Source organism: Gopherus flavomarginatus, chromosome 7, assembly GCF_025201925.1.
Source record: "Gopherus flavomarginatus isolate rGopFla2 chromosome 7, rGopFla2.mat.asm, whole genome shotgun sequence".
NCBI lineage: Eukaryota > Metazoa > Chordata > Testudines > Testudinidae > Gopherus > Gopherus flavomarginatus.
In genome coordinates this window covers 38,858,002-38,880,127 of record NC_066623.1, presented here as the reverse complement: position 1 = coordinate 38,880,127, position 22,126 = coordinate 38,858,002, and the positions used below count along the sequence as shown (strand labels likewise).

The window sequence follows — 22,126 nt, the reverse complement described above, 5'->3', positions numbered from 1 at the left end:
CAGACGGGGAGGTAAACACACCGGCCCAGCCTGCCAGGGGCCTTCCCTACTCAAGCACCAACCCCTGTTTGAGAAACTCTGGTTTAATTGCTGGTGCCGTAGTCGGGACTGTGGCAGAACTCTAGGGGTTGCTTCCCATGCCCTGTATGTGGGGGTCTGTTGGGCTCCCCATAGGTTCCTAGTGTGGGAACTCAGTCTGGGCCTACCGAAGAGAAGGGATGTATGTTTCCTGGGTGGGCCACTTGTTGATTTAGTGTGGGCCAAGTGTGTGTTATGAGCTAACTCTTTCTTTGAGGAGGTGGAACTCTACCCTGAATGGCACCCTGTTCTCTAACTGGATAATGCCCAGAGGCCTGGGAGCTGGAGCAGCTGCTCTACTGCTATATGCCCTTGGCAGCCTCTTCATGGTCCGCTTCAGGATAAGAAGGCCTCTGTTCTTAGGTCTGTAAGCCCCTGAAGCTTTGGGATTGAAGCTGTCTGAGTTGTTTTCAGGGATCATGGCACAGTTGTGGTGGATGTCTGGCCCTTGCTATGGGAATGCATCTTTGGCTATGGACATACCTACACTATGAGGGCTATAGCTGTGCTGCTGTATGCTGTAGTGTAGATGTTTCCTATAGCGACAAAAGGTGGTTTTCCATTGCTGTCGTTAATCCACTTCCCCAAGTGGTAGTAGCTAGGTTGATGGCAGAATTCTTCCATTGACCTAGCTATATCTACACCAGGTTTAGGTGGCTTAACTGTGGCACTTGGGAGTATGAATTTTTCACAACCCATAGTAATGTAGCTAGTTCGATCTAACTTTTAAGTGGAGCCTAGGCCTATGTCAATAACTTTGTGAAACCGGGGCATAGCTCTAACCAGCACAGCTTCTTGTATGGGACTGATGAGCTGCATAGCATTTGGGGTTGACTTTATTGCTTCCTTCTCTGCATTTTTTTTCTTTTTTGGTAAGAAGAACGTTTTTACTAGGTCCCCACATATATGGGAGGTTTTTAGGGACTGGAGTGGAGGGAAGGAACTAGAAGGGGCAGGGAATAGATTAGTATGAGTGTAGAGAAGAGGGATGGAAAGGGACGTGTCACCAGGAGCAGATTCTAGCTGTGATCTGCCGTCTTGTGCAACCATTAGCATTGACTTCTAAATAATGTGATATAATATTGAGTGGAAAAAAAGCAAAGTCCAGCTAAAATGAGCTAAGGATTTGGATGTATTTGTGCTGTGTGAATTGTTCCAGTAGGAAATCCCAGCTACTCTTTGGTCATGAGTGCTCTGATAATGTTTATGAATGGCATGCCACTCATCTGTAGTGTGGCTAGGAGATTACATAAGAGGAGGAAAGGCCAATGATATAGCTATATAACTATTAGTTTAGATTTAAGGACGCAAGAATGATCATATTGGGTCATACCAATGGTCCATCTAGCCAAGCATACTGTATTCTGACAGTGGCCAGTGCTGGATGACTCAGAGGGAATGAACAAAACAGGGCAATCAATTGAGTGATCCATCTTGTCATACAGTCCCAGCTTCTAGCAGTGAGAAGTTTAGGGACATGTGGTTGCATCCCAGACCATCTTGGCTATTAGCCATTGATGGATCTGTCCTCCATGAACTTATCTAATTCTTTTTTGAACCCAGTTGTGCTTTTGGCCTTCAACACATCTCCTGGAAATAAGTTCTTAACTTTTTATTTTATAGGGCACCTAAAGTATCTTGAACCCTTTATAGACACAAACAGGGACACCGTCCATCCCTGCAGAGCTTGCATGCGAGATAGACAAGTAAATGAGGGAAAAGAAGCAAGAGAAACTGGTGATCAGGCGTATGTCATATTCTGTGGTGATAGTCTCATTTCTCATCTGTTTTGTTATGGTTGGGAGTACTAGGCTTTACAAGCCTCGTAGGGTATACCTATTCTGCAATTAGACACCTGCATTTGGCCTGTAGTAGCTGACTTGGGCTTGCAGGGCTTGGGCTAAGGGGCTGTTTAATTGTGGTATAGACATTCTGGCTCTAGGACTCTCTCACCTCACAGGATCCTAAAGCCTGGGCTCAAACCCAAACTTGAAAGTCTACACTGCAATTAAACAGCCCCTTAATCTGAGCCCATGGGCCTGCCGTGGGTTTTTAATTGCAATGTAGACATACTCATAGAAGAGCATTCATAGGAGGAACCTGCAAGAGGAGGGGGTCAGGCAGGGATCTGCTACTTACTTTTTTCTTGGATATGAGGAGCCAGAGAGTCACAGCTGGGGGCATGGGCTACTGTTCACCTCTGCCAGCTAACAAGCGTTAAAATTACAATTCCTAGTTATAGACAGAGACGTAGAAAGGGACAGGGACATAGAAAGTAGAGCTAGAAAGAGCTCTGCAAGCCAGTACATGATTGTTCCCTGCAGTGTGTTCTCCAGGGCTTTGTTCCATGCAGTGTATAACAACCTAATAAATTCACCATTGGGACACTTCCTGGTATTCTGCCTCTATGGTCTTTTTCTTGATTAAGGACTTAAGCCTTAAAGAATGAGTTTTAATATCTTTTCCCACATTTTTTTATTGTTAATAACAGCTCTGGATATTCTTCATATCATATTTAATAACAAAGAAGCTGGAAGGGATATTAAACCTAATGCTTCAAAGTTTAAGGCAATCTCTAATTATTCGAGATCAAGATAAGACCTAATGTGGAGGACAAATAACCCTGTCATAGGCAGATATGGAGTACTTATACCTTTCTCTGAGCCAGCTGGTGGTGGCCAATGTCAGAGAAGGTACTGGACTAGATGGACCTCAGGTCTGATTTAATCTGACGGTTCTTATACTCATCATCTCTTGATTCCTAACTATACTTCCTTGTTCCCTGCTTAGTAGTACCTTGGTACCTGTCCTTAAAATGCTTCCTAGACTAGAGTATTATCCCGTTCTATGCCCTTAAATCAATCCTTTATTAGCCACCCTTTATATATTTAGCTTTCTTTCTTTCCATCAGCCAGTCCTACTAGCTCACCAGGTCACTTCTGTTGCTCTCCTTTGAACTCCCTCCAGTTTCTTTACAATTATTTTTAAACCCTGGCTGCGAATAAAGTGTTTCCTTTTGACAGATACCCAGACATTCCCCTGTAAATTGTAAGCTGTTTGTGAGGTCTGAGTAGCATTTCTTTGGAATAAACAGGAAAGCTTTGAGCATTACTTCTGTCAGAAGTTCATTTCATAATTGTTCTGGAGCTGCTGATTCTCCACCAGATCTGTCCTATGAGAATTTTCCTATGTGCTGAGTTACAAGGAAAAGATCTCCAGTGAGGGAGAGGAGACCAAGTGGAGAGCCAGTAGTATGCTATGGGTGAGAACTGGAGAAATAAATGTGCAGATGTTGCACAGTAAAGCAAGAATCTCAAACTCAGATCACCATGAGGGCCACATGGGTAAACTGTAATGCAAAGAGGGGTTTTAATAAAATATAAGCACCTGTAACTATTCCTTATGTGGTCAGTAACACTGATGATGATCTACACTAACAGTCTATCAACATAGTTGTAATGGCAGGAACTTTTTAAAGTAACTATTCATACAAAATACATTGCCATTTTTAACAAATTTTCTTCCCAACTACTCACAGCAAAGAATCATACATGCTGAACATCATACCTCAGCCAGCTCGTCTAGTCCGTAAGGTCCCCCCAGCTCCGCCTCTTCCCACCCCTTCCCTGCCCCCATTCCAACCCCTTCGCCAAAGTCCCTGCCCCAACTCTGCCCTCTCACTGCTCTATTCCAACCCCTTCCCCAAATCCCCGCTCCAGCTCTGCCTCTTCTCCACCTCCTGCCCTGAGGGCACTGCATCCCTGCTCCTCCCCCCTCCCTCTTAGAAAGTCCTAAGTGCCACCAAACAGCTGTTTGGTGGCGGGAAGCGCTGGGAGGTAGGTGGAGGAGCGGGGACATGGCCCTCTCAGGTGGAGGGGGCATGGGGTGAGAGGAGCTTGGCTGCTGGTAGAGTCGGCGCCTATGGCGGGCCACAGGAAATAACTCCGTGGGCTGCATGTTTGAGACCCCTGCAGTAAAGCATAGTTCAAAGTGACTGAAAGTGGCCCCAGGAAGCTATCCTTTTGGTTCCTGAAACTTTCAATACACCAACATGGACTTCAGACAATTAACTGAAGAATAGGAATTAGGACTTCAACAGTGGACTCTGGGTAGGACAGAAAAGTGCACCAGATAATTACAGACCCCAGTCAGACTGGAGTTTTGTGCAACATCAGTATTTTCTGTGTGCCTCCAAGGTTAGAACCTTTGTAGACATAGCAACCTGTATGTACAAGGAAGCAGTAGGGAGGAGATGATTAACAGATAATGCTCATAATTAGTCCATTATTAACCATCCTTATGGTGCTTAGTGGCAGACACACATTGCCCAATGCCCTGAGACTTCTGCAGCCTTCTTTCTCTGCCATAGGAACCCCCTTGCCACATCCCTACTGGCATCCCATCAGACTTGCTCTCGGCAGGTACAGGAGGAGAGATTACCTCTTGTTTGTCAGGATGTACTCACAGCAGAAAATGCCTCTGCAAGCCTATCCTAACTCTCCTCTCCATCTCCAAAACATCTGTTCTAGGATGAGTAATGGGTACATTGAATTCTTGCAAAGGGTTGCCAGAGCCAGCCAAAAGGGGTTGTTTTGGAATGCAGGAGAAATTGGAGCCAGGAGGGAAGCAGGAAGGGGCTGTGCATATTCTCCTTGCTCTGCCATTGGAAGTCCGCTAGGGTGAGGGAGTTAGGAATATTGGTAACTACTAACTGGTACTGGGGTGGTGTGTACTCTGTTGCACAATGGGAGCAAATTCCACACTGCACCCTCTACATTTCACAACAATATTTATTCTGTCACCACAACATGTCCATCATCACTTCAACACAAACACACACAGCTGTGGCTCAGAGTTGAAAATAGTCATTGATGTAAAACTATCTGATTATTTTCAACAGAGGTTATTTTTGAGGTTGAGCTTTTTGCTGTATTTTTCAAGTGTCCAGATACATTTCCTGGGCCTCAGCTACCTAATATTGTTCAGGTGGCCTGACTTAGAGCTTCCTTCTTCCACCCCAATGTGTGATGAAGAAGTGGGGAGTTTGTAATGAGCTTCAGCAGCTCACTTCCCTGGGTTTCTTCTGCTGTTCTGCAGTTGGCCCAGTGTACCAGTTTACATGCATGGGTCCCTCTGTTCATTGACTAAGCTGGATTCCAGCTCTGGCTCCAGGGAGCAGAAAAGCAGGGAGCGTGCCCTGTAATCTAGTTAACTCACTCTTGTGGGGAAACAGCTGGAGAGCAAGAGGTGGCTCCAGGCAGGTCCTGGGAGGGCAGAGAGAGAGAGAGAATGCAAAATATCAGGTGCCTGGCTGCAGCACAAGGAGGAAATTCCTTGGCAAACACAATTATCTTGGGAAAATGCCAAATAACACAACCACGGAATCAAAGTCCATGGTGCCCTGACTGAGATGAAGGGTTGTAGTTCACACCTCTTAACGTTACTTTTCTCAGGCTCTCTGCAGACATTTGAGTTGGTTAAATTAAGTTAAGTTAATGTTTTCAATGTTATTTCTACAATCGTAAGGATTAGTAGAAAATTTTTTAAATGAAAGCTGATGTTCTGGAGTACAATTGAACAGCAAAGGATGAATTTCATAGCTGCAGAATTTCAGAGTACATTGAGCCTTTTAGGTACCATGAGCCAGTGGTGTCAAAGGAGCTTTTGTCTTGGTTTTCTTAGCGTCATGTGATCTTTGGATAACTTTTGGAGATGGGAAGGAAAGGAACTCTTGTGTGTAGCATGGGCTATCCCAAAGTCCTATTAAGGGTTTAAACTATGTGATAGGTTGGAGTTGGTTCACTTTTATGGCAGCATCTTAAATGGTGGTGCACTGAACTCACAGGGTACACTACCCCAATTCTGTGTTTGATGCCGTAGTACAAGGGATGGCTATTGGAAAGAAGCCATAGTCCATGTTCTCTGTGATGCTCTTAACATCTGTCTCCAGGAGGCCTGATCTGCATTGAAGAAGTGAGGTTTCTTACACACGAAAGCTTATGCCAAATAATTCTGTTAGTCTTTAAGGTGCCATCAGACTCCATGTTGTTTTTGTGGATACAGACTAATACGGCTACCCCCAATAATTGTGTTGTTATTCTCTCTCTCATTAGATCTGCTGCTTGTTAGTCCCATATGTTGATTCTTTCTGCCCTCTGCTGGAGTTTCTGGTTTATGACAAATCAAAAAGCTGCAGTAGTGGAAATTACAGCCATATGGATTCTGCATGCAGATAACCAAAAAAAAAAAAACTAGGGAGCAAGAGTAATGAACTTTGCATTTCAGACACAGTCACTCCCTCAGTTAAAGATGAGAACCTGTCATGTTCAGGGGATTTGCAGTACAGGTGGCCTGCCCTTATGGAATACATTGTGATCCATTCTTTATATGTGCTAAACACCCTTGATGATCCACAGAGGAAGGGTCATAGGTAATTCAGGTAGTTAGTTTCAGCCTTTTGTGTGTCTTTGTAGAGTGGCAGGGAGGGGGAGAGGGAAGTTGATATCTCTTTAACATTCCTAATAATTTGAAAGGAAATTGTCCCAGCTTCTGAAGTCATCACCTGTATATTCTGGGAAGCACATATCCAAAACCAGGGTTCCACCTGAAATGGAACATTTGAGGTCTAATAGGCCCTTTAAAAGGACAGATCCCCTTCTGACAAAGCTGAAGGGATGGAAAGACCAGTGGTTGTCAGTGATGTGATTGAATTGAAAGGGCCCAATTTTCCTTTGCCTAGTCTATTCCTCTTATGTGCAATGCCAAGTGTAAAACAAACTATCTTGGCTGTTGAGGCTGGGAGCAAGGGCTGCAATATAGCAGGATTAGTTATGCTCTCACCAGGTGGAGGAACATAGTTGCATCGTGGGACCAGCTTTGTTGTCCCAAGTGGGAGATAAGGCCATACCTCTGCCTTCCATAGTAAGGAAAGAGGGTTATATGTTGGAACAGATTGTCCCTTCCTGGCTGGGGACTAGATCCATGTGGTGGATTTGGTTTTGCTTTCCCCAAAAGAAATTCTTGAGGTCTTGAGTCACTATGCATTGCTAGAAAAGGTCTGAGTATGAGACAAAATTGAGTCAAAGAGGAAAGAGAAGGAAGGTTGTGCTTTGTGAAGTAATTGCTTCCCACTGCTCATGATCTCATCTCTCAGATCTGTAGAACTGATGTATGTCTGCACTGGTGGGTTAAATCTTTCCCCAGTAGTAGTGTGCAGGATATGGGGATTTGACATCGTTGTGTTCTGTTCACTCTGAACAGGAATGAAACAAGCTGGGTTATCACTATCCATTTTTTCTTCTCACCGTCACACTCTCCTCTGTGTTGGGGGTGTGCCTTGTATCACTGATTTGTTTCTCCTCTTCTCCCTCCTCTTTTCTGTCCCACAGACTTTGAAGCGGCTCATGGCGGATGAGGTAAGGATGGTGGTTTTCTTCTGCATGTGCTTGCTGTAACTTTCCTGTGCTGGCTTTTTCCAGCACCATGCACACAGTGTTCCTCTGCCTGCTCTATTCTAGTCTTACTGTTTGGAGGCTCCAGCCCTTGCTATCACATGTCTATTCCATGTACGTTGTCTCTCTTGTAAGGCATTTGCTTCTCTAGGATTCTCTAACTCTGTTTCTTCAGACTCTACACGCTCTGCTGACTCCTTCCTCATAAGCACTGGTTTACTTGGCAATCTGAACACTAGCATTTTCCAGAAGGTTGGCTTTGCAGCGTTGCTGACTGCATGGATAGGCCCTGTCTATTGGCCCCCAGGTTTTTGGTGTTTTAGATTTCCCTGGACAGGCATTGAATTCACATGGAAGTTGGCATTAGCAGTACCCAGCAGATTTCTACTTATCCTCTGCCGGTGATGGTGCATGCACGCTGACTAGCCTTGCAACATGTGAATTGCCAGCCACATTCTGCGAAGGTGCCCAAGGGATACAGGAGCCCTTATCTACCACTTGGAGGGTCTACAGAGAATTTTGTCTCTGGTCTGTGAAGTTTCAAAAGCTTCCCTATTAATGCGCACCTGGTAGGTCCACAGATCACAAGTTATGGCCTCTTGGTGTCAGAATTACCCCTAGACCAGTGTGCTTTCTCTATCCATTGCCAGCAGTGCAAGTGTGGGAATGCCAAATATAGGAATGCAATTAGGGTAGTATGCCTGGCATTAGTTTTGGGACAGCATATATGGTTGAGGGTGATCACTGGAGTTGAGAGATGTGAAGTGAGGTTGTGCTGAGTTTGATTTCTGTTTCTCTTACACAGCTGGAGCGATTCACCAGCATGCGGATAAAAAAGGAGAAGGAAAAATCCAATGTGGCTCATAGGAATTCGTCTGCTTCCTATATGGATGTTCCTAGTGCAGGCCAGATGCTGCAGGAAATCACAGATCAGGAAGTGCTGGTCCTCTTTGAACAGATGCTGGTAAGTTAAGGACCCCAGTACAAATGCCCTTCCTTCCCTCTTTGGATACTGTGCGCTCTCTGGGTCTTTATCTCCCATTTTCCAGGTCAAGAGGTGGAGACAGTAGTGCTTCCCAGTATCCTAATTGCCTAATGTTACCTCATAACCATGATGCCTTATGCCAGCCCACACCTCCTACCTCTATCACCTTGGTAGAGCCTGTTCTGTTTCCCCACAACTCTCCAATGAAGGGTTGTCTGCTTTGATTCCTTACCCTGTCGTTTCTCACAGATAGTATAAGACAGTGGTTCTCAGGGTTTTCCTGTGTAGACCTCATCCTTCTAGCCTTTCAATCCCAGTTCTTCCCGCGCAACAGTTTTAGTACTTGTCTATAGGAACAATAGCAGGACAGGATTAAGGAGAGAAGATGAAAATAAACTTGCTTTAATATTTTGGGTCTGCTATATGGTTATGTCCCCATCTCTGGGCCCTCTTCTCTTAAATTCTCACCTCCTTGTTTGCTGCTACACAGATGTTTGTGTTATTGGCAAACTTTACAGCAGTTAAATTTACAACAAAGAAAAACCCAGCAAATATGAAACAGACAGGTAAGTCTTGAGAAGGGGGCTGACTTGTTCCATTGAATAAAACATCATTGGAAACCCTAAGAACCCAGACTGGATAATAAGTAGCAGAGGGTATCACTGCTTGACAGTTGACAGCTGCTTAATCATTGTGACAGAAGCACCTCTGTAGACCAGAAAACTCCTGGGGTTAGTCAGTTGACTCTTGGTTTAGTAAATTGTATGCTGAGAGCTTCCACTGGGTCCACAAACACCTTTAGGAGTTGGGGGCTCCTCTGTCCCACTGGAATGTAGAATCCCCCTGGGATGGAGGTAACTTTCTCTAGCTCTCCTCAGAGCACCATAATCCCCTTTAGGAAGTGTGTCCCAGGAGGGTTGGGGGAACTGCTCCTGTCCACTCCTTATCTCAGGGGTCTCCTCTAACATGATTTAAACACAAATGCAGGCTATTTCCTCTGAGATTCTGATATGTGCTCACTGAACCACATTTCAGGCCTTGCTGTGGCAGGGCTGCAAGCTTCCTGTTGCCTTGAGCAGATTGTGTTCCAAGTAGCAAATGATGTTTCTGTGTGAGTGATGTTCCTAGCGTAAAGGAATCTGTGTATGACTGAACATTTTCTTGCTTTCCTTCCACAGGTTGATATGAATCTGAATGAGGAGAAGCAGCAGCCCCTGAGGGAGAAAGACATAATAATCAAGAGGGAGATGGTGTCCCAGTATCTACATACCTCCAAAGCTGTGAGTACTCTTGCTCTGAGTACAGAAAACTGCAGTGAGGGAGGTAGGGATATGGTGTTGTATAGCAACACTGCAAAAAACTCCTCACATCTGAGGTTCTTAAGTGAAAATCTGACATGAAACACAAATCTCATGAACAATTTGAAAGAAATATACACTGGACAGTAAAAGCCCTAAAGACTGTGCACAAGTGATGCACAGGCCCCATTCCAATAACTTCTTAGTTCATTTTTACTTGCTAATTTAAGTTTTCTAATGAACTCTCAGGGAAGTGTTTGAGGAGGCATAGCTTAGCCCAGTGCTGAGTTTTCATAAACCTTCTTCTCATAAATTCATCATATTGTATGATTTATTTTCATAACTATATTTTAATATACCAGAATGAACAAAGATTTTCTGTGGCTAAGTATTAAAAGATTACAGTAACCTTATTTTTAAATGATTAATTTAAAATAAAATATCCAATTTCTGATGGTGTTCCTTTATTTCAGGACATAGCATTGACTGTTTAAAAACATTCTTTTTAAAAGTGTGTTTTTAAAGTTTTTTTCTGCTCCTCTGTTGATGTTTATAAAGGGCTCCTCAGCAAGGGAGAAACTAGATGACAATGTTGTCAAATTGACAAAATAAACAAAATGGGGGGAAATGGTTTTTGTTTTGTTTTTTGGTAACTTCTTTCATTTATAGTACATTTTATAATTGGTTGAAAATGCAAAGTGTGTTGTGAAAAACCTTCAAAAATTTCTGCAATTTTTTTTTTTGGTTTTTGAAACCTAAAATACATTTTTTGGGGGAAGGGTCTATCTTTTTTTTTTTTTCCAATGGCAAAAAGGGATGAAGGGCAGGGGGGACAAACAGTCAGTTTCTCAATTTTCCTTTTTTGCTAAAAACTCAAAACTTTGAAAAAACAAATTTTCTGTAAAGTTTGTTTTTAAAAAAGGTAATTTTGCATTTTAATGTTTTTCAACAAAAAATGGCCTTTTTTAGAAACAAAACATTATGTTTTAGTATACATGGATGTTGTAAATAACTATATTAAGTACTAAAGTTTTGCAAAGATGTTCAAGCTGACATTGCCCCTGTAGGGGGAGAGAGCCTCTCTTTAACAAAAGCTGTAAATAAACTTCCAATATAAGCTCGATTTTTGGCCTCCACTTCCAAAAAAGATCTTTTCCACTTGGAACTTTAAAAGTCTGATGAGTATCAGAGGGTAGCCGTGTTAGTCTGGATCTGTAAAAGCAGCAAAGAATCCTGTGGCACCTTATAGATTTGACTTCATCTGCAAATTTGACACCATCAGCTCAGGATTGAACAAAGACTGTGAATGGCTTGCCAATTACAGAACCAGTTTCTCCTCTCTTGGTTTTCACACCTCAACTGCTAGAACAGGGCCTCATCCTCCCTGATTGAACTGACCTCGTTATCTCAAGCTTGCTTGCTAGCACACATATATATCCCTGCCCCTGGATATTTCCATTACATGCATCTGAGGAAGTGGGTATTCACCCACGAAAGCTCATGCTCCAAAACGTCTGTTAGTCTATAAGGTGCCACAGGATTCTTTGCTGCTTTTAGAAGTCTGATGTTTGGCTACAGGAAACTCTTCTATACTAAAAAAAAGCAAAATGTGTGGTGAATCTGCCAAGTCATTTCTGAGACATAGGGCTTAGAAAATATGTAGCTGGTATTACACTTCTTAAAAATCCTACTCCTGCTCTTTTTTCAAGCCCTATCTTCGAATGGTTTGCACCACAGACTTCACTTTTGAGTCCTAATGAGATTTAGTGTGTAGAACAATATTGGACAAAGTTGTGTGCACATACAGGAAGTTATTTACAAAGAATTTCTGAATCTTTGGACACTCCATCAGGTCCTCATGGAGTTTTAAACTTCTCCAAGTGTCTGCTGGAGATCTCCACTGGCATTTAAAAAAAATGCCAGTCCTATCCCTTGCTTAAAGGCTTCTAAATGTAAGCTCATCGTGAGGGTAGTCTTACCAAAGTGATATTTCCAACCAAAACCAAAACAAAAGCCCAGTCTCTAGTGTCCTGCTCCAGCTGCGCTTTGGGTCACCCCTAACAAGAACAGCTTCCAGAGCTCCATCTTTATTTCTGATTATCATCTCCTTTTCTTTCCTTCCCCCACCAGGAGGCAGGCAGCAATAGTTAGATTCTTCACCACATGCACACTCCACTTAGCTACATAGTGACTACAGTGAGAGCTGCTGGTGCTCAGTACCTCTGAAAATCAGGCCACTATTATTGAACTGCATAAAGATGGGTTTAGGTACCTAGGTTTAGACACCAGAGTTTTAAATGTTGGCTTTAGACAGAACGCATGCCTCTTACTCACGCTGCTTGAAGGGGCTGGGGTGGTAGAAGGGGTATTTCTCTGCCTCTGTGCCCATGAGGCCAAGGTACTAAGCCACATCCTACCTTGACTTGAGCAGTCAGTGAGTCTAGAAGATCTGTCGGAATGTAGATGATTTTTTTGGCCAGCTGAGTGTCTCAGTGCAGTGGAGTTGGTAACTCCATCAGCAGAGATGCTTGGGTTCAAGGAAGTTACAGACTCCAGCTCTATCTGCTGTACTCAATTTAAGGACATTGAGTTTTGCTGAGAGATTATTTCATTCAAATACTATGTTGTATTTTTTTCACTGAATAGCAGGCATTATCCTTACACCTCACAAAGAACATAATTATGGCAAAATATAATATGTAGGAAAAATGTATATAATTTAAAGAATGTTTTCAAATATAAGTGTTTTAAAATACTTTCCTTTTTAAAGCCTAAGGGAACACCTTCATGCAAACATTTCAGATACTGTTAAATTCTAAATAGAAATAATTTACATCACAATTAGAATGTTGTAGTTCAAGTCTTTGTCTGGGTGCATCCCACTTGTGTTGTGCATGGACCTTATGTGCAAGATTGGAATATTTTGCTAGGTTGGGGCTGGGGGAAGGGGTGCCTGTTCCCCGGCTGTGGCAGGTCGGGGGCTGGGCTAGGTTCAGGCTGGGGGAGGGGTGCCTCTCCTCTAGCCATGGCAGGTCCACTGGGACTGGGTTCCCTGAGTGCCTGCCTGCACGGTGCTTAATAAGCTGCTGCACAGCTTACAGGGAATTTAGAGTACCACTTTCATCATGGGAGTTGCCCCTCCTCTCCTTCTGCTGGGCCAGCACAGCCAACTCCCACACTTAATCAGCTGAGTTCTAGACCCCAACTTTTGAAAGGCAAACCTTGGAGAGCCCCTCTCGCAGCAGGCTGGGGTTTCCCACCTATGTATGGGCAGGGGGGAAACTCCCGACATTGAGAAAAGGCTTTTTCCTGGCCCTGTGTATCAAAGCCAAGTACAACCTGCAGCCCCCCTTGCCCTGCAGGCAGAAGTCATTTGTGTGGAATCCCTTTCCCCTCTGGGAATGGGGAAGTAATGAATGGTAATTCTTCCTCACCCCATTGGTGTGTGTGTGTGTGTGTGTGTGTGTGTGTGTAAGTAAGTCTGAGCCCCTTCACCTCTTTAACCTCACCCCCTACTGCCCTGGGGGGTAAGGTTGAGTTCTTTCACTCCTCCCACTTTTCTCCACTGCCCTATGCAGGAGGCATTGATAGGGAATGGCATTTCAGTATTACCCCATCTGCAGTGGCAGGCAGTACACTCTCTGCTCTGTCAGCTGTTTGAAGCAGTGCTACCCTGATTGCGCAGGCTCCAGCAGTACTTCCCCTGCCTGACTCTCTGCCCTTCATCTGGGCTTCTCCTCCTGCCATGGCTGCTGTTGCTTCTCCTAACCAGGAGTAAGGGGCGAAGTGTTTTCCAGAAGCTGGGAATGGGCAATGGGATGGATCACTTGGTGATTACCTGTTCTGTTCATTCCCTCTGAGGCACCTGGCATTGGCCACTGTTGGAAGACAGAATACTGGGCTAAATGGACCTTTGGTCTGACCCAGTATGGCCATTCTTATGTTCTCTGTTCATCTACCTCATATCTTCTGATTAAGGGCTTCCTGCCAGAGAGCAACAGGGTCAGAAGCAATAGCAGGGCCCACAAAAAGATTAGGGGGTTGCTGATTGACTTTTGGGGAAGGGGAGGCAGTAACAATCAATTTTTGTGGGGGAAGTTTTGTGCAGCTTCACATGTGACATTCCTTCACCAGTTAGGTGCCTGACTAGCCCACTGGCATGAGAGAGAGAGAACATGAGGAAGTGACAGGCATTACTGGGAGGGTTGGAGGGCACATCTTGGTTACAATCCTCTGGGATTCCTCAAGAGGTCCAATCTAGCTTTGAAGGGCCAGGCTCATTTAGCTTACATATTTCAAATGACTGTAAGGCTACCCTGAGGTCCCTGGGTATCTATACATTTACTACCAGGAGAAAACTCTTTAGATAGCTGTCATGAAGTGGGGGGAGTCCGGCCCTGCACCCGTCTTCCTGGGACCCACAGTGACTTTTAGCCAGCCAGTAAAACAGAAGGTTTATTGGACAACAGGAACACAGGTTACAGCAGAGCTTGCAGGCACAGTCAGGACCCCTTCATCGAGTCCTTTTGGGCTTTTAGGGTGCTTGGATCCTAGCTAGGATACCCTGGATTCCACCCACACAGCCCCAAGCCCAAACTTAAAACAGCTTCCCTCCAGCCACTGCCTTCCTTTGTCCTCCTTCCCGGGCAAAGGTATTGACCTTTCCCCTCCCTTACCTAGCTCAGGTTACAGGCTCCGGTATCGTCCATCCCTAAAGTCCCTGCTCTCCCATTCCCGACACAGACAGCTCCTACTCCAAAACATCTCTCCCCCCTTCGAGACTGAACTGAGCGGGGTCACTCTGCCCAGTGACCTGGGGAAGTTCAGGGCCCCCTCTCCGGGACAACGCGTCCGCTATCAGGTTGACGCTTCCCTTCACATGGACCACGTCCATGTCATAGTCCTGCAGGAGCAGGCTCCACCTCAGGAGCTTGGCGTTGGCTCCTTTCATCTGGTGCAGCCAGGTCAGGGGAGAGTGGTCGGTGTACACGGTGAAGTGTCGCCCAAAGAGATATGGCTCTAGCTTCTTAAGGGCCCACACCATGGCCAGGCATTCCTTTTCGATGACCACGTAGTTTTGCTCCCGGGGTAGCAGCTTTTTACTCAGGTACACGATGGGGTGTCTCTCCCCCTTTTTATCCTCCTGCATTAACACCGCCCCCAGTCCCGTGTCTGAGGCGTCGGTGAACACCGTAAAGGGTTTGTCAAAATCTGGGTTTGCCAGAACTGGGCCACTAACCAGAATCTTCTTTAGCACCCGGAAAGCCTTTTGGCACTGCTCAGTTCAGATCACCTTGTTTGGCTTCCCCTTTTTGCAGTTTAGTGATGGGGCCGGCTATGGCACTAAAGTGGGGCACGAACCTTTGATAGTACCCCACCATCCCAATAAAGGCCTGGACCTGCTTTTTGGTTTGGGGAGCAGGCCAGTCTCTGATCACCTCCACCTTGGCTGGTTCCGGCTTTAGGCAGCCACTCCCCACCCGATGGCCCAGGTAAGATACTTCAGCCATCCCCACTTTGCACTTCTCAGCCTTTACTGTTAACCCAGCCTTTCAGAGTCGGTCCAGGACTTGTTTAACCTGGGACATGTGGTCCTTCCAAGTTTGGCTGAAGACGCAGATGTCGTCAATATACGCCACGGCAAAACTCTCCATCCCCCTCAGTAGCTGATTCACCAGGTGCTGGAAGGTGGCCGGCACTCCCTTGAGGCCGAAGGGCAGGGTCAGAAACTCATAGAGCCCCAGAGGGGTGATAAAGGCCGATTTCATCTGCATCCAGCGGCACTTGCCAGTAGCCCTTTGTAAGATCCATAGTGGTGAGGTACCAAGCACCTTCCAGCTTGTCTAGGAGCTCATCAGGCCTGGGCATGGGGTAGGCATTAGATGCGGTAATGGCATTGAGCTTTTGATAGTCCACACAGAACCGGATTGACCCATCCTTCTTGGGGACCAGCACCACTGGCGAGGCCCAAGGGCTGGAAGACGGCTGGATCACCCCCAAAGCCAGCATGTCCTTGACCTCTCTTTCAAGATTCTGGGCAGTTTTACCAGTGACCCGAAAAGGGGAGCATTTTATAGGGGAATGTGACCCGGTCTCCACCCTGTGGACAGTCAAATTAGTGCGTCCAGGCTGGTTGGAAAACAGCTGTCGGTATAGATGCAGCACCCCTGTGATCTCAGCGTGCTGGGCCAGGGTCAGCTGATCAGGGAGGGGAATCGCCTCCAGGGGAGAACCATCTTTTGTTCCAGGGAATAGATCCACTAAGGGGTTATCTCCCTGCCCCTCCCAATGTCCACACACGGCCAATACCACATTCCCCCTGTCATAGTATGGTTTCATCATGTTCACATGGTACACCTGGTTTGACAGCTTCACCACATAGTATACCTCATTCAGTTGCTTGATAACCTTGAAGGGCCCTTCCCAGGCGGCCTGGAGTTTGTTTCTCCTCATGGGGATGAGAACCATCACCTGATCCCCGGTGGCAAAGGCACGGGCCCGTGCCGTGCGGTCATACCAGACCTTCTGCTTCCTCTGGGCTCGGGCCAGATTCTCCCTGGCCAGGCCCATGAGCTTGGCCAGTCTTTCCCGGAAGGTCAGGACATACTCCACCACTGACTCTCCCTTGGGAGCGGCTTTCCCCTCCCATTCGTCCCTCGTCAGGTTTAGGGGCCCCCTTACCCGCCTTCCATACAACAGTTCGAAAGGTGAAAACCCGGTAGATTCCTGGGGTACCTCCCTGTACGCGAACAGCAAGTGAGGTAAGTACTTGTCCCAATCCTGCAGGTGCTGGTTCATAAATGTTTTTAGCATCATTTTCAGCATCCCGTTGAACCTTTCCACCAGCCCGTTGGACTGGGGGTGATACGCTGAGGCCCAGTTGTGCTGGACCCCACATTTCTGCCATAAGGACCGGAGCAGGGCTGACATGAAGTTGGACCCCTGATCTGTTAAGACCTCCTTGGGGAACCCCACCCGGCTGAAAATTGTCGGCAGCGCATTTGCCACTGTGTCTGCTTCGATAGAGGACAAGGCCACCGCCTCGGGGTAGTGATTGGCAAAATCCACCACCACCAGGATGTATTTCTTCCCTGACCGGGTCGTCTTGCTGAGGGGTCCCACGATGTCCATGGCCACCTTCTCGAAAGGTTCTTCTATGATGGATAAAGGCCTCAAAGCCACTTTCCCCTTGTCCCAGGCCTTCCCCACCCTCTGGCACGGGTCACAGGATTGGCAGTACTGTCGGACCTGGGTAAAGACTCCAGGCCAGTAAAAGTTCTTCTTCGAGTGATTGCTCACATCCATTCCAGTTAGGTGTGCGCGCCGCGCGTGCACGTTCGTCGGAAACTTTTTACCCTAGCAACTCCAGTGGGCCGGCAGGTCGCCCCCTGGAGTGGCGCCGCCATGGCGCCCAATATATATCCCTGCCGGCCCACCCGCTCCTCAGTTCCTTCTTACCGCCGTGTCGGTCGTTGGAACTGTGGAGCGCGGCATAGCTGTCCTCCACGTCCCTAGCTCTCCTTGTTTTTCTATCGTTATCTCTATTGTAGTTGTTAATTAGACTGTTAGTTAGATAGTAGTAGTTAAGTGTTAAGTAGTTGTAAATAGTTTTTCGCCGGGGGCTTAGCCCTTCCCGGCACCCGGCACCGGGCTCATGCCTGGTTCGCCGGGCTTCAAGCAGTGTGCGGCCTGCAAGAAGCCTATGCCCACGAGCGACCCCCACGACGCGTGCCTGAAGTGCCTGGGGGAATCGCATAGATCCGACAAGTGCCGCATCTGCAAGGCTTTTAAGCCAAGGACTAAGAAGGAGAGGGATCAAAGGCTCCGGACTCTCCTCCTGGAGGCGGCACTTGACCCGGCGGCTTCGCAGGCCGTGATGTCGGCGCCGGCACCGGATCGCACCGGCACCGAGAAGACTCCCCGGCACCGACCTTCTCCGGCACCGGGGACAGAGCCTAGACCTGGGTAAAGACTCCAGGCCAGTAAAAGTTCTGTAGCAGCCTTTGCCTGGTGCGCCGGATTCCCTGGTGCCCTACGAGAGGGATGTCATGGGCCAGGTACAGCAGCTTGTGGCGAAACTTCTGGGGAACCACCAGCTGCCTCCTGATCCCCCATGACTCTACTTCCCTGGGGGAGCCCATTCTCGGTACAGGAACCCCTTCTCCCACAGGAACCTCTCCTTGCAACCTCTCCTCATGGTCTGTACCGCACTAAGGTCAGCCCGGTCCCTGGGCTTCCGCAAGGATGGATCTTTCTGCAACTCGGCCTGGAACTCAGCAGCTGGGACAGGGATGGGGACCGGCTCTCTCTTGCTGGCTGGGTCTGAGGCCGCAGCCTCTCTGAACCGTGCCCCTGGGCGTTCCCCGCCCCCTAGGTTAGGGTCCTGCACCTCGGTTCGAGTACCTTCCCCGTTGTCGGGGTGCAATGCCCTTTGCCGACTCTGACTACGAGTCACGACCAGAGCACTCTGGGTGTTACTAGGCCAGTCCTCAAGGTCCCCTCCCATTAACACGTCCGTGGGCAAATGTGAGTGTACTCCCACATCCTTGGGGCCCTCCTTGGCCTCCCACTTCAGATGTACTTTCGCCACGGGCACCTTGAATGGGGTCCTGCCCACGCCCATCAGGGTCAGGTAGGTGTCGGGCACCATCCGATCTGAGGCCACCACCTCGGGCCGGGCCAGCGTTACCTCTGCGCTCGTGTCCCAGTATCCAGTGACCTCCCTCCCATCTACCTCCAGGGAAACAATGCACTTTTTCCGGAGGGGCAGCCCCGCGCCAACCCGGTAAACCAAAAACTCGGAGCCTGGAGCATCCAGCCCCCCAGAGGAGCTGACCTGGGGACCTCCTCCCTCCTTCACAGGTGGTATGTTGCCAGCCCCCCTTTCCTGGGAATGTAACCCCTCCTACGATTGGGTTTTTACCCAGTCCACCCTCTGCGAGTTGGGTCTGCTTGGTCTGTCCCTGAGCTTGGGGCACTGGGCCCGTATGTGGCCTTGTTGGCCACAGCGATAGCAGCCCATGTCTCATGGGTCCCCTTGAGTAGGTCGGAGGGACCTGACGCTGGATGTTCCCCTTTTGGGGGGGTTCTCCATAGGCCCCCTTTGAGAGGTCCCATGATGACTCTCTCTCTGCGTTGAGGCAAGCCTGCTCCTTCGAGACTCCTCCCTGCCATCCCCTGCCCGACTCTCCACAAATTGGTCGGCCAGCTGGCCTGCGTGTTGTGGGTTTTTTGGCTTCTGGTTCATCAACCACAGCCTCAAGTCGGACGGGCACTGCTCATACAGGTGCTCTAGTATGAATAGGTCCTCGTTAGTTTGGGCCCCAGCTGTCCACTTGCGGGCATACCCCTGCGCCCGGTTGACCAGTTGTAGGTATGTGACCTCACGGGTTTTACGCTGGCTCCGGAACTTTTTCAGGTACATCTCAGGAGTCAGCCCAAACTCGCAGAGCAGGGCCTGTTTGAACAGTTCGTAGTCCCCTGCCTCCACCCCTTTCAGTCGGCTGTACACCTCCACGGCTGTGGAGTCCAGTAAGGGGGTGAGAACTGCGATCTTGTCTGCAAGGTCAACCCTGTGCAGCTCGCAAGCATTCTCAAATGCCGTTAGGAAGGTATCTATGTCCTCCCCCTCCTTACGCCGGGGCAGCAAGTGCTTATCAAAGCTCTTTGTAGGCTTTTTTCCCCCTTCACTCACCGCAGCCGGGGCCTCACTGCTCCTCAGCTGGGCCAGGTCCAGCTCATGTTTACGCTGTTTCTCCTTCTCCTCACGCTCATGTTTACGCTGGCTCTTCTTCTCCTCACGCTGGCACTGGTTCTCCTCATGTTTACGCTGTTTCGTCTTCTCCTCCAGCTCTTGCCTGTTTAACTCGAGCTCCTCCCGTTTCAACTCCCTTTCATATTCCAGCCGCATCCGCTCCACGGATGCCGAGCGTCACTGGGAGGATCCCCTGCTGGGGGGTGACCTTCGCTGGCAGGATCCCCTGCTGGCGGGGGGGGTCACGGTGCCCTCGGTATTCACTGGGCTCCTCCTCGCCCTTCCCCTAGGCCTAGGAAGGGGGGGGGGTCTCGGGAAGCCCTCATCCATCGGCTGACCACTCCCAGCGAGGACAGACACTGGTGCCTGTGATGCATCTGCCAGGCTGCCTCCCTCAGAGACAGGGCTCCGTTCATTCATGCGGTCTCCCTCCTCCAGCTGGGCAATCAGCTGGTCCTTGGTGAGCCTCCCCGGGCGCAGCCCCCTCTGCTTGCACAGCTCCAGCAGGTCACACTTGCACCGCTTGGCATACATCTTCCTGCTGGCCACTCACAGGCTGGGGTGCTCGCCGCTCCCCACGGTTTCCAGGGGGACCTCTAGTGCACCAGCCCTTCTTGAGGTCACCACCTCTCTGCCAGGGTCGAGCTGCAGATTCCTCCGCCCCTGGGACTGCTCACTGCAATCCCCCGGGGGACCCTGTTACTGCAAAGTCCTTCTCACTGGACACACACTCCCAGGGGTTAACCACCCCTTCGTTTTACTGCTCCCCAGTCACTTACTACAGGAAGCTCCGTCCACGGGGTGCAGTAGATCCCACCGCTGCCACCAGTTGTCACGGAGTGTGGGGGAGTCCGGCCATGCACCCCTCTTCCTGGGACCCACAGTGACTTTTAGCCAGCCAGTAAAACAGAAGGTTTATTGGACAACAGGAACACAGGTTACAGCAGAGCTTGCAGGCACAGTCAGGACCCCTTCATCGAGTCCTTTTGGGCTTTTAGGGTGCTTGGATCCTAGCTAGGATACCCTGGATTCTGCCCACACAGCCCCAAGCCCAAACTCAAAACTGCTTCCCTCCAACCACTCCCTTCCTTTGTCCTCCTTCCCGGGTAAAGGTGTTGACCTTTCCCCTCCCTTACCTAGCTCAGGTTACAGGCTCCGGTATCGTCCATTCCCTAAAGTCCTCCCCTGCTCTCCCATTCCCCACATAGACAGCCCCTACTCCATCACAATAGCAGAGCCAGTTCTGACAGGGAACTTCCTTTTTTTCAACAACACAGAACTACTAACTGCTGTAAGAGAGAGTCTCACATTTCCTGCAAGAGAGCCATCCCCTCTTCTCCTACCATCTACTTGACATTATCTTCCAAACTGCAGGTTTGATGTTCATGTCAAGAGCCATGCACTGATGCCACCAGAGCTTCCTCTTCTCACCCCTATTTTGGGTTGCTGTCTTTCCCAATCTTCTCAAGAACTTCAGACCAATAAGTATTGTAAATTATTACCAAAGGTCAGTCTATATAGTTCCAGTCCTTGGCCAATCTCCCACCCCCTCCCTCTTCAGTAACCCATCTCATGAAACAACTGAGGGAGGAAGGTGGATTCCTTCATCTAGGAGCCATAGAAGATGTACCTCAGGAGTTCAAGGAAAAGCTTTTCTAGTCCTGCTATGGAATGCATCCTATACTGGACCTGAGGCAATTAAAGAAATTCACACACTATGCGTCAAGGATTGGATAGAATCACAAGCTGAGAGCGGTTCTGTTTACTTTCTTCTTGTAAATGCTAACCTTTGGGGAAAAGACCTTGACCTTAACTCTGATTCCTTATGTGAATCCTCCTTTCACCTGTCTTCAGATATCCTCTTGCACCCAATCTACTCATTAATGTTTCTAATATAAGCCTCCCCTGCCATACTGCAAAGATGTGCTGAAGTAGAGCTATTGACATTATGCGCACTCTGGCAGATCAAAGCAAGTTCAATATAACACGGTAAGATTTTTTTGGCTCCCGAGGAAAGTTATATCGAGGTAGAGGTGTATATTTTTATAAAACCGTATAGACTGCACAACATCACAAGCTGAAATTAGGGCTTATCTTTAATTGACCCTGATCTCAGGTGAGTAACCATCTCTGGGTCCTGCTCAAATCGCCACTGCTCCTGGACACCCAGACAGCATTAGTAATAGAAATGCCTTTTCCTTTTTAGCTGATTCAGAAGCTTCTACTTTTTTGGTCAGATGTGAACCCAGGCACAATAATCAATTTATTCACAAGGGTAAATGATGGCAACTTTTGGCCTTAGAATGTATGAATGGCCTTCAGGCTCAATTACAGCAACACTTTTTATTTAGTGATGGCACTAAAGGGTGTATACAAGATCCCATTCATTCAAACTGCAGCAGCCCACAAGGCAGACAGAGGGCACCTCATACCAGTGTATGACTGCCTTTCTGATCCAAGGAATTGGATCCTAATCTCAAAGATCTTAGTGCTGGGCCCTCAAGACTCCCTCTCTCCTGGTCTCCCTGTGACTCAGCATAACAGCTGTGATCATCTAGCA

The 22,126-nt window shown here is 48.0% G+C and overlaps 1 protein-coding gene across 1 annotated transcript in view; it reads left to right on the top strand.

The window, feature by feature from the left end:
* The window catches only part of DIAPH1 (diaphanous related formin 1), a 177,678-nt gene that overhangs the window by 38,273 nt on the left and 117,279 nt on the right, over positions 1–22,126 (top strand). Inside the window, exons 2-4 of the mRNA XM_050963451.1 lie at positions 7,467–7,493; positions 8,335–8,493; positions 9,693–9,794. Of these exons, the coding sequence (XP_050819408.1) occupies positions 7,467–7,493; positions 8,335–8,493; positions 9,693–9,794 (288 nt within the window). The remainder of the gene's footprint in view (positions 1–7,466; positions 7,494–8,334; positions 8,494–9,692; positions 9,795–22,126) is intronic.